Raw genomic sequence first — 17,295 nt, 5'->3', positions numbered from 1 at the left:
GCCCTGCATTGGGCTCCACACTGAGTGTGGATCCTACTTAAAACCAAACCCACATACTTCATTTCCTTTCTTCTCTCAGCTTCTGGATCCCTTCCTCACATTCACAAGATTAACTCAAAATGCATCATAAACCTAAACATAAAATCTGTAAAACTTGTAACCGAAGACACAGGACTGAATCTTCATGATATTAAGTTATGGTTTCTTAGATACAACACCAAAAGCTCCAGTGCAAAAGAAAAAATAGATAAACTGGGGCTCACCCCAAAGTTAGAAACTATAAATAGCATCTTAAAGAAAGTGAGAAGGAAACCAACAGAATGGGAGAAAATATTTGCAAATCATATACCCAAAAAGTATTTGAATCCAGAATATATAAAGAATTCTTACAACTCAATTATGAAAAGACAAACAACTCAATTAAAGACTTACTCAGGGGCTAAGGGTTTGAATAAACATAGTTTGAATAAACATTCAAACTAAGGGTTTGAATAAACATTTCTCAAAAAAACACACGTGGCCAATAAGAAAATGAAGGGATATTCAATGTCATTAGTCATTTGGAAAATTCAGATCAAAACCACAGTGAGTATGTCACTTCATACCCACTAGGACAGCCACTAAAAAGCAGGCAAATAAACCCCCAAAATAACAAGTGTTGGTAAAGATGTACAGAAATCAGAACCCTCACAGGTTGGTGGGAATGTAGAATGTGCAGCCACTTTCACACACAGTTCTGCATTTTCTCTAAATGTTAACCACACCATCACCACATATGATCCACAATTCCACTTTTAGCTGTATGTCCAAGAGAAAAGAAAACATACATTTACACAGAAACTTGTATGTGAATGTTCACAGCAGCTTTATTCATTAGATCCTAAAAGAACCCTTGGGAAACAACCGCCTCAACTGATGAATGGCTAAAATAAGGTCTACCCACACAAGGAAATACGATTCAGCCATGAAAAGAAACAAAGTCTTGACACATACTACAGCAGAGATCTTGAAAATATTGTTAAAGAAGCCAGTGAAAGACCACAGACTGTATGATCCCTTTTACTTTTTTATTTTTTTAAGATCTATTTATTTATTTATTTATTTGACAGACAGATCACAAGTAGGCAGAGGCAGGCAGAGAGAGAGAAAGGGAAGCAGTCTCCCTGCTGAGCAGAGAGCCCAATATGGGGCTCCATCCTAGGACCCTGGGATCATGACCTGAGCTGAAGGCAGAGGCTTTAACCCACTGAGCCACCCAGGCACCCTGTATGATCCCTTTTAAACAAAATGTCCAGAACAGGCAAATTCAGAGGGACAGAAAGTGAATTAGTGGTCATGGGGCTGAAGGTTGGGAGTAAGATGAGGTGGTAAACAGACAAGGATTTCTTGAAGGTACAGGGTTTCTTTCTAGGGTGACAAATATTTTCTAAAATATTGTTCTGATGATTACATCATTCTGGGGATATACTAGAAATCATTAAAATGTGCACTTTAAATGGGAGAATAATATGGTATATGAGTTATAACCCAACAAAGCTGTTTAAAAAAAAAAAGTTCACAAGAAAACTAAAATATACTAACAAGTAACTGCCAGGCTTTTAAAAACTGATGTTATATTTTACTTGTAATCTAATAAGTGTCCACCCAAAAAAATACCACAGAAATCCTGCATGGGGAGAGCACACAGACTTTTGCTTTACTTTCATTCCTGGCTACTCTGTACCGAGACCCACTTCTTTGCATGTGTCGGTTGTCCACTGAGGATAGGACTTGGATGCCATGACAAAACTGAGTCATATGTAGTCATCCTGTGGCTTTTCAATTATTGTGGACAGGTCTGGGGCCACACACGCTGCTGGGGACACTTACACTCATTCAAGACAAGGCCAACAACAGCTGTACTAATGGCTTGGTACATTGGAGGCTGACAAAGCATCGCCATCCTGGTCCTCACAGGTCACCACAAGGCCTGTGACATCTCTTTCACACATGCGGAAACCGAGGCCTGTCTCATTAAAAGGCCTGTTCAAAGCCAGAACCTGGCAACACCAAAGCTTACACTCTTGCCCTCATCTTTCTAAAAAAGTCCTCTTGAGTCACATCCTTCATGTTCTTAGCTTGGTGAAATTCAAATGTACGTGCTCAGCAAAATACTGAGAGCACAAAATCCCAATGGAGATGTAAGGAGCTCAGATAATGCCACCTGTCTGTCCACACGGTGACCGTAGGCCCTGGAGTAGGCTCAGGACAGAGGTCCCAGGTCTGTCATCCCAGCATCCACCGTACTGAGTGAAAATTACATGTTTAAAGAAAAACCTCCCTCTTGTACATAGAACACTGTATTTTGGTATATGCACTTTTTCTTATACCAGATGATTACACTAATTACAGGCCTTTTTGTGATGCTGTATACATGACACCTTGAGTATGGTACTTTATGGGTTCCATTGGGTTATAAGAAGGTTATTCTTGAGGGTTATTTGGGCTCTACATGATTTCTAAATGGTTTGGTCATTTCCACATGATTTCTGACTCTAGACCCTAACCCAGCAGTAAAATTCTACTGGACTATGAGTCTCCAGGTACCACTTCCTCTCCAGCGGCCCAGACATATTTGACTTTTATGGTCTAGGCTTTTCTAGACAAAAACCAAGGTAGCTTGGTTCTTGGTGTACGTTGGCTCAAGTGCTTATAGACAGAATGAGACAAACACCAGAAATAGCACATTTTACCCTCTCCTACCTGTTCTACTTGTATGGTTTCTCTTTCAATTTTTTCAAGTAACTCATTTGTCAGCGAGATCTCCTTATCCAGACTGATGGACATTTCCATTGCCTGGTGTAGCTTGCTCTGAAATATAACAACAAGCAAGTCTTGAGCAAAGATGATCACTCAGAACTACAGGAAGGATAGACAGTTCTTCATTAAGCAGGATGACAGCAAGGCCATCCAGGAACCCAAGCCTGCCCTTCTCAGAATCCTGGTGCCTAATGGGAAGTAAAGACCCGCAGAGTGGCTGGACACACCAGGACCCAAACTCTCCCCTACCATTTGCTAAAAAAATACTTTGGGCCAGTCCCAGAACCTCTCTACACTTGGGCTGGTCACCTCACAGGGCTGTGGAGAGGCTCAAGGGAGAAAATCGTGGTAAAGTGCTGAGCAGAGAGCCCCTGGCACATGGAGAACACTCATGCAAGTGGCTGCCATTATGACATGAAGAGAGAAGAAACACTCCCCAAGTGCTACTGGCATCGCACTTTACAGGCAAAAGAACTGACTCTTTGGTGAGTGAAAACAATTTGCCCAGGGTCATAGGGATAAGAGGTTAAGCAGGGCTTGAACCTGGGCAATCTGAGTCCAGGGCCCGCGGGCTCCACCACCACTGACCCTGAAGGGCTCCTGCCCGAACTGGCCCACAGCTGCCCCCCACGTCACTTGCCGCTGTCCTTCATCAGCTCCCCCCAGGCCCCTGCTTTTCAGATTTTCCCCCTTCGCTGCACCTTTGTCTCCCAGCAGGGAACGGTGAGCCTGGGGGAGTTGGCACATGCTCTGCTGGGCTGAAGAGCCAGTGACAGAAGCCAGTGACTCTGGGGGGATCGCTCCAAGGACTCTGAAATGCAGTCACCTTTCCCTAGGCACTGACCAGCATGACAGCCTAGGCCCTGCCAGCCAGATGTCGGCTTACCACCTAGACGGAGGCACCCTAGGCCATGTAAAGCCGCCACTGTGCCTGGCACTGAGAATGTGAGGACAGCGGTGGGGGCTTCCCTGGGGGAAAGGGTACTGGAAAGGTTGCTGAAAGGCTGTCAAACATGTCTAGTAAGAGGTGTGGTGGCGGGGAAGCCAAGCTAAGGAAAAGCCTGGGGGGGGGGGCGTGCTGGCACAATATGTCCAGGGTATAAAATCCTAGACCTAGCAGAAAAGCCTGGAGCCACCTTCCTGGGGACCTCAAGGCACTGAGGCCACCGCCCCCCATTCCTCTTCTCACCAATCCTCCCTTCTTTAAGGTTCACTGTCTGCTCCCCATCCTGTACGACAGGCTCTGCTTAGGAAAGTGCCCTGGGTTAAGACACCAGACCGAGCGCGTGGGCTGTGGGAAGGGGAGGCAGCACAGGACTCCACTACAAACCAGAAAGTTGGTGGGAGGAAAAGAGAGCACAGGGACATTGCAGAGAGCGGGGGCAGGAAAGAATGGATTTGCAAGGCCTACTGCAAGGCAGCTCCTGACTCTGAAGGTGTGAGGCGAGCTATTTGTGATTCTGAGCAGAATGTCGGCCACTTGAGGTGGCTACTTCCAAAAAGGCACTTTAGCTTTCTCTTGCTGTGTAACAAATTACCACGAATTTTGTGCCATAAAGCAACACCCATTGTTTTTCTCAGTTTCTACAGGTCAGAAGCCCAGCACAGTGTGGCTGGAGTCTCTGCCCAGGTAGGGTCCCCTGGGGCTGCAGTCAGGATGTTAGCCAGGCTGGTTTTCCTCTGGAGCTGGGGTCCTCTCCCAAGCTCACAGACTGTTGGCAAAAAGCATTTCCTCTAAGTTATAAGCCTGACATCTCTGTTTCTTTCTAATCGTGAGCAGGAGGTGGCCCTCTGCTCTTTGAAATCCCTTCAAGCCAGCAGTGGAGAACTTCTTGCCTAGAGAATTTCCTGACTTCCTCTTCCAGACAAAACTGTCTCTTCAAAGGGCTCATGTGATTAGGTCAGGCCCATCCAATAATCGCCCTATTTTAACATCAACTATGGCATATCATATTCATAATCACAGAACAGAACAGAACCGGATAGTAGAACCCATCATACCCATAGCCTTGCAGATTGTCCTGGGTATATACAGTAGGTGGAGAACTCTGGGAGACATCCTGGAATTCTATCTACCACAAGGCACTAGTTTACATGGGGATCACTAGTTTACAGTCAGTTAGGAATGACACATCGTGGCTGTCTTCACACGCTTACATTCTACCAGATTCCACCACGCAGGGCTCGACAGCATAAAGTTGGAGATAAAGGTGTCCCTTTGGCTGAAGCTCACACACCAAATTCACAAAGGAGACTATGTTTGTCTCCTTCATCTTACACCCTCAGCACTTAGCCCAGCGTCTGGCACTCTACACCTCCTTGTATGTTTGGTAATAGGTACTCTATATGTGCATTGCTAAAGTGAACACATTGGTAATACTTATTCTGCAAGCTTTTCCAAGGTCTGAGACGTGGGTGCTGATATTTATATGAAATTGGTCTCTCTTGCTACCCTCCCACCCCCTAAACACAACACACCTCATGCTAGTAGCTCATTTGACAATACTGGCTGAGGACTTGCTTTGGCTAGGCACTGTCCTCGGTACTAGGAACACAGCACAGACCAACATGAGCTCTATCCTGGTGGCAAGTCAGAAAAACCTGCCACTGACCCATGGTCCCTGTTGGAATCGCCACTCAAGTCCACGTGAGGCCTGACCCCAAACTCAACAGTTGTTCCACCTCTATTTCTCCCAAAAGACCTAAGAACTGACACACGGAAGAAATGAGTTTGCATCTCCCTCAAACCATCACTGCATCCACCGTAGCACTTCCGTAGGCATCTCCTCCCAAGCTCCACCATCTGCTTACCATTATTTGAAACGGGCCTACGGGCATGATGACCCCTGGGATTCTGGCTAGAGAAGCTCCCATTCCACCCACTGTGGCCTGGGTTGCTGCTGCGCGGGTATCACAATCTGTCCTCTGCGTTTAGATCTGCCCTAAAGAGCTCAGGCCCTGGACCTGGCAGTTTCATGTTATAAACCAGTAGCTCCACTCCAAAGCCCTGGCTTTTCTACACAAGACCAGACAGGCCCTGTGCTACTTAAGTTGATTCCACAGGATACAATCAAGATCCAATGTGGTATCACCATGTACTACCCAGCTCTCCAGCCTATGAAAGCTCAAGTCATGGGGACTGGCTTTATCTTGAAGTAACAGCGATCAGATAAGCTAACTACTGATGAGTGGATGATCTGTTGCAGAGAGCTGACACATGAATTTCAAAATGCCAGCACAACATTGTCTATGTGCTTTATGCCAGAGAGAGGCATTGGCTTAGGTGGGACATGTACTGGACTAGGAGCCTGAGCCCTGTTGAACTTGTTGCTAGAAGCTGGCAATTACTCTCTCATTGGACTTCAGGTTTTTCATTTTTAAAAGCAAAGTGCTGGACAAACATAATAATCTAATCTAAACACTTCCAAATTTACTTTTTTAAAATGATACTATGTGGGCCGAATGAAGACCACCTGCGAGTTACCTAAACCTGCAGTCACAACTGTCCTGCAGGCAGGAGGCCAGGGTCAGCCACCTTGCTTGATAAAAGGCCAGAGTGCCAATATTTGGGCTTTGTGGGCCAAGAAGCAAAATCGAGGATACTTACATTAACAAAAGAAAAAAACAAATTTCCACATGTTTTATTGATGACATTCAAAATATAATCATTAAGTACATTTTGGAATACAGATCTACTAATGAGAAGAATGGAATTTCTGGGGCAGAAACCAATTTTGCTTAATTGGATTTCAAAGGTAGCATTCTCTATCAAATTGGTTACTAATACCCTTCTGGAAAAAACACAGCTCACAGGCCAGTGGCAGGATACACTGGCCCCAGTCAGCTGACTCCAACACTGCACGGTTCCTAGCAGGGTGGCTGGGCACTCATGGCTATGGACCCTGCTTAGTCATTAACAGTATCTCCCTCTCTCCCAAAAGGGTTCTGTGTGGATAAGGAATTATATACTAGTTTTCTGATTTTTAACTAAGACAGTTTTCTTCTGGAAGGTTTTAAGCAGAGAAGTGCTTCTTACAGGCCTAAATTAAATGTGGTTAATTCTCAAAATATGCAAGAAAATCATGAGGGCATTAAAAAAATAGATGCATGGCCCTTACCCCCTTATTCACCTGGTCAGGGCTAGACTAGGGTATTTGTATATTAAAAAAAAAAAAAAAGTTCTCTGGGTGGTTGCAGTGCACAGCTAGTGTTGTGGGAACATTCAGAGTATTTGAGAATGGCTTTGTCAAGAGAAATCGAGGAGCAACAGTAGACAAAAGGGCCCCAAGCCCTTGTGTAGCACCACAGTGGTGCATGGGAACTTCACTGTGGCTGGAAAGGTGGGTGTGGGAGGCCTCGGGAACCTGGGCATCAGGGCAGACCTTACTTTGTAAGTATTGAGGACTTGCAGGGTGTTTCCGGATGCCAACTTTAGCTGGATCAGTTCTTGATTCTTTGCTTCAATTGTCTCTAAAAACTGAGCATTCTCAATCTTCAGCTGCTGAAAATCAACCTCATGGAGAGCCTCACCCACCTCTTCCTTCTACAGCTCAGAAAGAAGAAAGAAATGATGTGAGGTTGTGACTTTGGAATCTGATTCACACCTTGCAGTTCTAGATGAAATTCTAAAAGTCAGTCATCATTCAGTCATTCAACAAACACGGGCTGGGGATCTGCTTGGTGCCAGGCGTGATACAAGGCACTGGAATGGAGATCTGAATAAATACAATGCTCCCTGGCCTCAAGGAGCACATATTCAACCAGGGTTCACAGACAGGTCGCAGTGTGGTGTAGTGGGAGGGGCAGAGGACATACGGAAGCTCCTCAGCCAGGCCAGAGAAGAATGGAAAACTGGGTCAGGGAAGGCTTCCCACAAGAGGTAGTGTCTAAACAGGGCTATAAAAGAAGAATAAGAAGGAGACCATATAAAAGTTATTTTTACCCCAGAAAACCGAGGACCAGCAGCCCATAAATTCCCTTTCTGTGATCATGTGACATCTCTGTACTATGGCTGTGTCAGTGTATTGGGTTCCCTCCCTGGCCTGGCCCGCCTTACCTGCCCCACCAGGTCTAGGCCATCTCATATGGGTAGTAGGCCAAGAGCCAAACCTGGGAACTGTTCCTCAGCCCCATGCTCCACCCATGCAATACTGCCTCCAAGGAGGCTTCTTTCTTGTCCCCTAAACCAACACAACCATTTCCTTAAGTCCCAGTAATGACCCATCCACCAACTCAAACACTCCTAAACCATTTCCACACCAGGAGACTCCCCCGCTGCGGCTCTGTGTGCCATCCAGGCCACGCTCACCAAAAGGGGTGAGCTGCTGCCCATTGCCTCTGGCTAGCAGTTAGGGCATCCCGCTATTTCCTACCATCCCCACTCGCCGCTAGTCTGAGCTCCTGTGGGCAGGACCACCTCAGGGTCAGCTTTGTGCAGCAATGGCTTTCAGGCTAAAAGTCACTCATCTCCTCCCTCTCTCACACTCAAACCCCCTCCTCAGGACGCCTGAGCATGCACAAAGCCTGGAGTACCAGGAACTCTCTATCTGGAGGCAGCTCCTCTCTCCTTTCTTACACTAATCTCATAATCTCAAATCCTTCGATGACACAGCCCCTCTAGCTTTTGCTCTGCTGGGGACCTCCAGAGCAGCACGTTCTCTCCTCCCCACAGCTGCTGTGCACCTGCAGCCAGAAGCTGGTCCTCCTGAGTCCGCTTGGGCCCATCAATCCCAGGTCGTCTGATAGGCTCTCCGTTCCCCTTGGTCTCCAGCTCCCTCTCCTGTGTAAGCCCTAGGTTCCCCATTCTTTCCAGAGAGCAGCTCTCCTGGAGACACGGTGCTCCAAGTAGGCCTACTCAGACCAAGAGGAGCAAGCCCACTGCTTTCTTGGAGCGGGGGGGCTGTGGTTCTTTGGGTGCACCCCAGGGCACAGCATCGCCTCCCACTGAGCTGACTTTATCAGGCACTCTACGGCTAAGCCACCTGGCACCTGCGCAGACATCCTGGGGCATCAAAGTGGAGGAGCTGACATTTGCCCTCAGTCACTTCGTGTTGTTGAAGCTGTCCCAGTCTGTCATCTTTCGGGATCCAAGTCAATCAGGCATTAGTTCCAAGTGTGTTGATTTGCACAACTCTGTATCATTGGCAGTGGCCACCTCTAATGCACAAGCTGTCGGTGCCCATATTCGAGTTAATTCAAGGGATAGAGCCATGCAATCACATTCGAGAGGCCCTGTGCCCCATCTGCTTACTGCCTTCCATCAGGAAGCTTTAGTCTGATGCACAGGTGACCAAAGCACCCTCAAAGTGTGCCATCCAGGCCACGGTCACCAAAAGGGGTCAACAAGTACCCCATGAGTGTCTTTTAAATTCAAGCCAACTCTGTCTGTGGCTGTGCCAGCACCGTAACAGTAGGTGCTTCCTATCACCGCTGTGGCAAATTACGACACACTCGGTAGCTTACAACAAAAATCGATTATCTTACAGTTCACGAGGTCTGAAGTTCAAAATGGTTCTTGGGCCTAAACTCAAGGTGTTTTCGCAGAGATGCATTCTTTCCGGAGGAACTGGAGGAGAATCTGTTTGCTTGCCTTTCCCAGCTTCTAGAGGCTGCCTGTTCTCTCTTGTTCGTGATCCCTTCCTCTACCTTAAAGGTTCATCACTCTGATTTCTGTTTCCAGTATTCCATCTCTCTCGCCTGCCTCCTTTGGGATTATATTGGGCCCACACAGATAATCCAAAATAATCTCCCTTAGAGTCAAGGGAGATTATTTTTAAGATCATCTCAAGATCCTTGACTTAATCACCTTTGCAAAATCCTTTTGCCATGTGAAGCCACAGATTCACAGACTCCAGAGATTAGGACATGGACATCTTTGGGAACGCGTTGTTCTACCTTCCATGGTAACCTTAAGAAGGAAGACAGAGAGAGAGAGAGAGAGAAAGGAAGAAAGAGCCACATACCTGCCTCAATTGTAAAAGCATCTTTTTCCTCTGCACTTTGAGAGAAACATTTTTCAAACGTAATTTATCCTTCATATTATCCTAAAAAATACAAGTAAATTTTAATCCACTCCTCTTCATCCTCCCTGTTGGTTTGAAAAGTTGGTAGGGCTGGGGCTATAAACCAGACCTTGAGTCCTAACATTCAGTCACTTATTTTTAGGTCTTCTTGCGTTTACTGGAGCTCGTGTACACTTCACTCCTGACAGGGGCACCTGGGTGGCTCAGTCAGTTAAGAATCTGCCTGGGTTCAGGTCATGATCCCGGGGTCCTGGGACAGAGCACCCTGTTGGGCTCCCCGCTCAGCAGGGAGTCTGCTTCTCCCTCTGCCTCTGCCCTCCCCCCCAACTTGTGTGGGCTCTCTCTTTCAAATAAATCTTAAAAAGAAAAAAAAAAAAAGAAAAAACCCGAAAAACAAAAAACACTTCACTCATGACCAAGAAGCAGAAGTAACTTGGTCGGCTTTGTGCAAATTTTCTACTATTTTTAAATTCGAGATTATTGGGGTATATAATTTGGATACAGGGGTCATTCCTGACAAAACAACCTTATGATTCTCCAATCTTTTATTCTCTTGGTAGTTTATATAATTTTTCATCACTTATACATTGTTAGGGCTAGTAACCCTACCTATGTCCAGGATCCAAAGCTCGACATGCTACAAAATCTTTGAAAGTGAAGGAACATTTTATGTCTCGTTTTTATAATAATGGAACTTAAAGAGCTTGAGATTTACCTGTCCCCCCTCCCTGCAGTCACCTGGTTAGATAGGCTTGCCTCACTTTTCTCTAGGAAACGTATCAGATCTTGAAACAAATAGCAACAATAAAAAAGAAAAAAAAATCAGTCTGAGACACTATTAATATTCACCCAGCCTGATTGGTTTCAGCCTTGATAAACGTGCCTTTTAAGACATACACTTTGGGGGATGCAATAAATCTGCATGTGGGGAGAGCATTTACGGCGGACCAAATGGAGTGAGGCTGCTTCACGTGGATCATTTTTATGTCTTCATCTTCTGAATCTGTTCTCCCTTTCTAAGCTCCGGCCTCCTGCCAACTCACCCTCCGGCGGTTCATGTCCTCAATGTACTTCATCACTTTCTGAGTGGCCAAAATACTCCCTTTCTTCTTGGATATGGTTTTTAGGATATCTTTTTTAAAATCATACGCTGCTCTCTGAACTTCAGTCCATCGAATTTCAGCTTCCTCAATGATAGCCTGCAGGAGTCAGCACAAAGAAAGAACAGTTTCCAAAAATCCTCAGGGACAGTTCCCTCTGAGGAAACCTAAATTCTCAGGCTTTTTTGTGTCTAATACATAATGTTTCTTCTTAGCCTTAGAAATATATTGATAAGATACAAATTTGACTACGGGAATGTTACCATTAAAAAGCAGGCCTCGGGTCGCCTGGGTAGCTCAGTCAGCTGAATGTCTGCTTTTGCCTCAGGTCATGATCTCCAGATGCTGGGACCGAGCCCCATGGCATCAGGCTCCCTGCTTGTCGGGGAGTCTGCTTCTCCCTCTCCCTCTGCCCTTCCCCCACTGCTGGTACACTCTCTCTCAAACAAATAAAAATTTTTAAAAGAAGCAGTCCTCAAAAAAAGGGGGGCATCCATAAGAAGGTGGTAAACAAATAAAAACAGGACCTCAGGTATCTCTATACATACACATTTCCGTATCTGAAATAATACTTATCCACTAAAAATTGTAACATTGATATATTATATAATGCTATACAATATTATATGTTATATAATATTATTATATATTATATACACTATACATAATATATACTATATATAATAATATATTATATGTTATATAATATTATATATATAACATTCATAATATTATAATATATAATATAATAGGATAGGATAGGATATAAAAAATATCTGGGGCCGCCTGGGTGGCTCAGTGGGTTAAAGCCTCTGCCTTCGGCTCAGGTCATGATCCCAGGACCCTGGGATCAAGCCCTGCATCGGGCTCTCTGCTCAGCAGAGAACCTGCTTCTCCCTCCTCTCTACCTGCTTTCCCTGCCTACTTGTGATCTCTCTCTCTCTCCCTGTCAAATAAATAAATAAAATCTTTAAAAAAAAAAATCTGGAAAACATTACATCAAAACATTAGCCATGGGGCACCTGGGTGGCTCAGTGGGTTAAAGCCTCTGCCTTCGGCTCAGGTCATGATCTCAGGGTCCTAGGATCGAGCCCCACATCGCGCTCTCTGCTCATCGGGGAGCCTGCTTCCTCCTCTCTCTCTGCCTGCCTCTCTGACTACTTGTGATCTCTCTGTCTCTTTCAAGTAAATAAATAAAATCTTTAAAAAAAAAAATTAGCCACATCCAGAGAGATGGATTACTAAGGAGACCAACAGTCTTAATATATATATACTTCAGCAATTTGCAAGTGGTATAAATGAATATATGTATTGACATGGGAAGACAGTCAGTGCAAAATACAATTTACAAAATAATATAATACTTTTTATAAATAAATTCATATATGTCCAGAAAATAATCTAAACTCTAGGAGATAAACACAAGTGTCAACACTAATTCTCTCTAGGCGGATTCTGGATGTTTACAAATGCTCCTTTAGCTTACCTCTATATTCAAATTTTGCTACATAGAGATTGTCTTTAAATAAGGAAACACATACACATACACACACACACACACACACACACACACGCTATTTGAAAGAATAAAATGAAAAGCTAGCTGTAGCTGCAGAGCAAATCATCTCAGTCCCGACCTTGTCCCTGGGCACCAAGAAGCAAAAGCATCTTCCTTCACTGGCCAGCCTCTCCCCTCTCCCCGTGGTCTCCACCTGCAGGAACTTCAATCCACCATAACTACCACTTTCAGCATGTCACTTGCTCTCCTACTCAGCCATCCTTATCAGGGTCCTGCTTTCTAAGGCATCAAAGATAAACTCCCCTGCCTGGCTTTCAAGGTCTCACAGCCCCAGTTTTCTCGTACAGGCCCTAAAAGACACATTCATTCCCACTTCTACTTCTTGCTCATGTCATTCACCCAACCTAGGGTGCCCTTCTTTTCTTAAGCCTCTGCTTTATTCCTCATCATTCTTCAAAACCATGCCAAGCCCTACGTATAGCCCCACCTCTTCAAAAAAGACTTCTCTGGCCACTCTAGCCCACATTAACATGCATGTTTGGCAAGAGAGAGAAGGAGGGGGGAGGGCACAAAGAAAGGAGAGAGGGAGGAAAGGTTAGGTTTAAGTGGTACAGGTAATTCCATCAATAAAGACACGAGTCTACTGATCTGTCCCTCTGGAGGCAATGAGTGTGAGTCTGTGTGCTCATGTTTAGAAACAGAAACATTTAGAAACAGAACAGAAATATCTGTTCCTCATACAATAATGCTCTCTAATGCAAGCCAATAACTACATCCCATGGGAAACTGAACTAACACTGATGTTTCTTCTTTGGAGGAAAACTGACCTTTGTTGGTCACCAAAAAGACATGGATCACGGTCTGCATGCTGCACACAGAGGGCGATTTAAAGGATTTTTCACCCAACTCACTGACTTATACCTCAGATTCCTTATATTATTAGGAATTACCTAATAATTACCTAATAATTAGGTAATAATAGGTAATAATAATTACCTAATAATTACCTAGAAAAAACCTAACATTTTTAAAGCACTTACGGTTATTATAGTTATTTTTTTCTTTTAAGAATCCATATCTTAGGGACACCTGGGTGGCTCAGTTGGTTAGGCATCTGCCTTTGGCTCAGGTCATGATCCCACGGTCCCAGAATTGAGGCGCTCTGCTCAGTGGAGAGCCTGTTTCTCCCTCTGCCCCCTCACTCACCCCCAGCCCATGCACTCTCTCTCAAATAAATAAAATCTTAAAAAAAAAAGAATCCATATCTTAGAGACATATACTAAAATATTTATAGATATAGATACATATTGAGGTATTACTTCATAATAACCCAGTGGCCTATCATGAGGGAGAAGTTGGGATATGGAGGAAACAAGGGTGGCCGTATGTTCATGATGCTGCATGTGGCTATTGAGTACACAAGGGTCCATTGTGCTAGCCTCTGTACATTTGTGCATTTTTGAAATTTTCCATTTAAAAAAGTTTAGGGATGGGGCGCCTGGGTGGCTCAGTGGGTTAAGCCGTTGCCTTCGGCTCGGGTCATGATCTCAGGGTCCTGGGATCGAGTCCCACATCGGGCTCTCTGCTCAGCAGGGGGCCTGCTTCCCTTCCTCTCTCTCTGTGATCTCTTCCCTTCCTCTCTCCTACTGTGATCTCTCTCTGTCAAATAAATAAATAAAATCTTAAAAAAAAAAAAAGTTTAGAGTTACCTGTGTGGCACGGTCAGTTAAATGTCTGACTCTTGGTTTCAGCTTAGGTCATGATCTCAGGGTCGTGAGATCGAGCCCCGTGTCAGACTCTGTACTTGGCACAGAGTCTGCTTGAGATTCTCTCTCTCCCTCTCCCTCTGCCCTTCCTCACTGCTCTCCCTCCCTCGCTCAAATAAATAAATAAATAAATAAAAGTTTAAAATTTGTTGTCTCCTCTAGCAGATGGGAAGTTCCTTAAAAGCAGTCCTTAAATTTGTCTTCTCCTACTTATATTTCTTTCAAAATAACAACAATATTAACATACTCCAGGTACTTCTCAATGAGGTGGAAGTGGGGAGCCCCGGTGGGATGGGCTATAGAGAAAACAGTATACCTCATGATGCTGTAGATCTCGTTCAGCATTTGCTCTCATGTGCCTTATTTCATCCTTCATGTCTTCCAGCTCCTTTTGTACAAGCTCACATTTTTGGTCACAACTGAGGCCTATCACACGGTCCATACCCATGCGGGACTTGGACCTACGCCTGCCTCGTAACTGCAATACAAGAAGAACCAAGTCATTGTCAAGTAGGAATTGCTGCTCAAGGTAGGTGTCAAAATGACCACTCAGACCTGCTAGAAATTACTCTGAGTGACAGCCAGGGAGAACAAACTCTAAGTGAAAGGATTCAGGATATTAGGCCCAAGGTAATGTTTATTTCACCAGTCAGCCTAAGTCCTGTGTTAAAGAATTCAAAGGCCTATACTGGATAATGAACTGAAAATAAATAAGGGAATGTTTCTTGAGGTTGTGGAAGGACTATGAAACTGCTAAGGACTAGCATTCAGGTCAGTGTTAGGGGAAGCCCAGAGCTCAGTGCTTCCTAAACTGAAAACAGAAGAGAAATTGCATCTGGGGGCACAGTGATCAGCATAAAAACCAGACATGATTCCCTACATATTTAAGCCAAAGGTCACCAGCAGATGGCCCTAAGGAACGTATGGGCCTGAAGAGATTGACCCTCAAAAGACAGTCTACATCCAGTTTTAAATTTTCAAAAATTAATTACCCACATTTGGAAATCAGGAGATTCCACCAAATAATCTAGATTTCCAGCTTCTGTCGAAAAATCAGCTGCTCTGGCAATACCAGTCCACCTGGTTGGACTTTCAGATGAGTGAGGAACCTTCCCATGCCCACAGCAGACCTACTTCACTCGTACATGTGGTTAGCTGGGCCTTGTAAACATTGGAGTCCCCCAGTTTAAGGGAATTATTTCAAGTAACCTCAGATATTTTGGGTAAGTCAGTCCACTAATAATTGAACCTGATTCCCTTCACGTTCACTTGAAAGAGAACCTTAGTAGGAAAGGAAGAATTAAAAGTAGAACAAGAAGGGGGTTCCTGGGTGGCTCAGTGGGTTAAAGCCTCTGCCTTCAGCTCAGTTCAGGATCCCAGGGTCCTGAGATAGAGCCCCGAGTCTGGCTCTCTGCTCAGCAGGGAGCCTGCTTCCTCCTCTCTCTCTCTGCCTGCCTCTCTGCCTACTTATGATCTCTGTCTGTCAAATAAATAAATAAAATCTTAAAAAAAAAAAGTAGAACAGGTTGAAAATCATATGCCACTCAGCCTCAGAGGGCACACCAAAGGCAGATACACAAAAACCACTTGCATCTAAAGGAACAGAATAAAAGAATTCTTAGGTCGCTACAGTGTACCTGTGCAAATTCTGCTCCTGATATTTTAATTTCTGATAACCGTGGATGTCGCTGATCCCTGGGCTCCAGCTTATTATAATATTTCTCAAACATCTCCGTCTCAGTTTTGAGAGCAGAGTTTCCATAGCTGCAAGACAGAGGGTACCTGAATAAGTTCTATTAATATGACTTTAAACTCCAAATAACTAGTGTTTAACACTTAATAGCAATTACATACCTTCTGCAAAACATATAACCTCTTGATGCCTCAATTTCCTCTTTTGTAAAATGGGAATAATAATAGTACCTATTATTCAGGGTTGCAATAAGGAATGCAAAGCCTTTAGAACAGTGCTTTTAAATATTTGATTTTTTAAAATGTCTAATGAGCCACAAAGTTGAAAGAACTAGGATTATATTGAAAATTGTTGCTGAGATGAAGCTACAAGTTCCACCTTCCAGTATCCTCTAAACCATTTGTGAAATTCCTTCTGAATTACTACATGCTTGAAGTTATTACCTAGGCCACAATCTTCGGATGTTTCCTTTGGTTTATGTGTTTCGGCTGTTCTTTCCAGCACCCGAGAGACGAAGAATCCACAAGAAGTGTATTATAAAGAGTATTATAAATGGTGGAAAAACTTGGAACAGACAGTTTTTAAACAAGTAGAGGTGACAACTAGAGTTCATCCTGCATAGGCTTGCCAAGATTTTGACCTTTTAAGCTTTTTCATGTATATAACATACAAGTTATGCATGTGTCTACTTATATCTATGAACAGTTTGGATATTTTCATATGTTCCTGAATGAATTCCTGTAGCCTGAATTTTAAGATTAATGGACATAGGTTCAGTGGAAAACCAGAGAAATCAAAACACCTTTTTAAATTTTATTTTATTTATTTATTTATTTATTTTTACCCAGCATGTCGACACTCCCAGTGTCGGCTGTGGAGTCGCCCCTGAGTTTAAATCCTGGCACCACCATTGACTAGGAAAGTGAGTTAACCTGTGTCTTGGTTCCTCACCCACTTTCTGGGGCTCCCGTGCTATTATTAGAAGGTACTACGTGCAAAATAACTGGCACAAAACAAGTTTTCAAGAAATTGTGGCTATGAGGAATACCACGTCAGTTCTGCCCTAACCTAGGTATAGACGTACAGAAGTTACATCTATTCAGCTGCTAGAAGGGGGGTTGGCCGTGAGCCCAAGAAGTTGTACAATGGACCTCTGGGCCCCCAGAAGCCGGCCGGCCGTACCTGAGCTCTTCCACCAGCCCACACAGCTGGATAACAGGCAGCTCGTTTTCCTCCCCGCTCTGCAACTCGCTGACGGTGGTCTCAGAGTCCTCATCAGTCATCGCTCTGCCCAAGTGGCCCTTGCCAATGCTCAGAGAGGCCAAGAGCGCGCTGTGCTAGCTGCCAAGCGTCACGCGGGCTGCGACCTAGCTCTGCGTTGCCAGAGCGACCGGAC

General features: G+C 44.5%; 1 protein-coding gene across 1 annotated transcript in view; it reads right to left on the bottom strand.

Moving 5' to 3' along the window:
• Positions 1–17,295, bottom strand: part of CCDC113 (coiled-coil domain containing 113) — a 27,225-nt gene extending 9,930 nt beyond the window's left edge. Inside the window, exons 1-7 of the mRNA XM_004744278.3 lie at positions 17,082–17,295; positions 15,844–15,970; positions 14,523–14,684; positions 10,865–11,020; positions 9,762–9,842; positions 7,187–7,342; positions 2,743–2,850 (exon numbers count right to left, since the gene is read on the bottom strand). Of these exons, the coding sequence (XP_004744335.1) occupies positions 2,743–2,850; positions 7,187–7,342; positions 9,762–9,842; positions 10,865–11,020; positions 14,523–14,684; positions 15,844–15,970; positions 17,082–17,182 (891 nt within the window). The 5' untranslated portion in view covers positions 17,183–17,295. The remainder of the gene's footprint in view (positions 1–2,742; positions 2,851–7,186; positions 7,343–9,761; positions 9,843–10,864; positions 11,021–14,522; positions 14,685–15,843; positions 15,971–17,081) is intronic.

This window comes from Mustela putorius, unplaced genomic scaffold (assembly GCF_011764305.1).
Source record: "Mustela putorius furo isolate JIRA1106 unplaced genomic scaffold, ASM1176430v1.1 tig00000174_pilon_pilon_pilon, whole genome shotgun sequence".
NCBI lineage: Eukaryota > Metazoa > Chordata > Mammalia > Carnivora > Mustelidae > Mustela > Mustela putorius.
The sequence above is the reverse complement of the archived record's forward strand: the minus strand, read 5'-3'. Positions and strand labels throughout refer to the sequence as shown.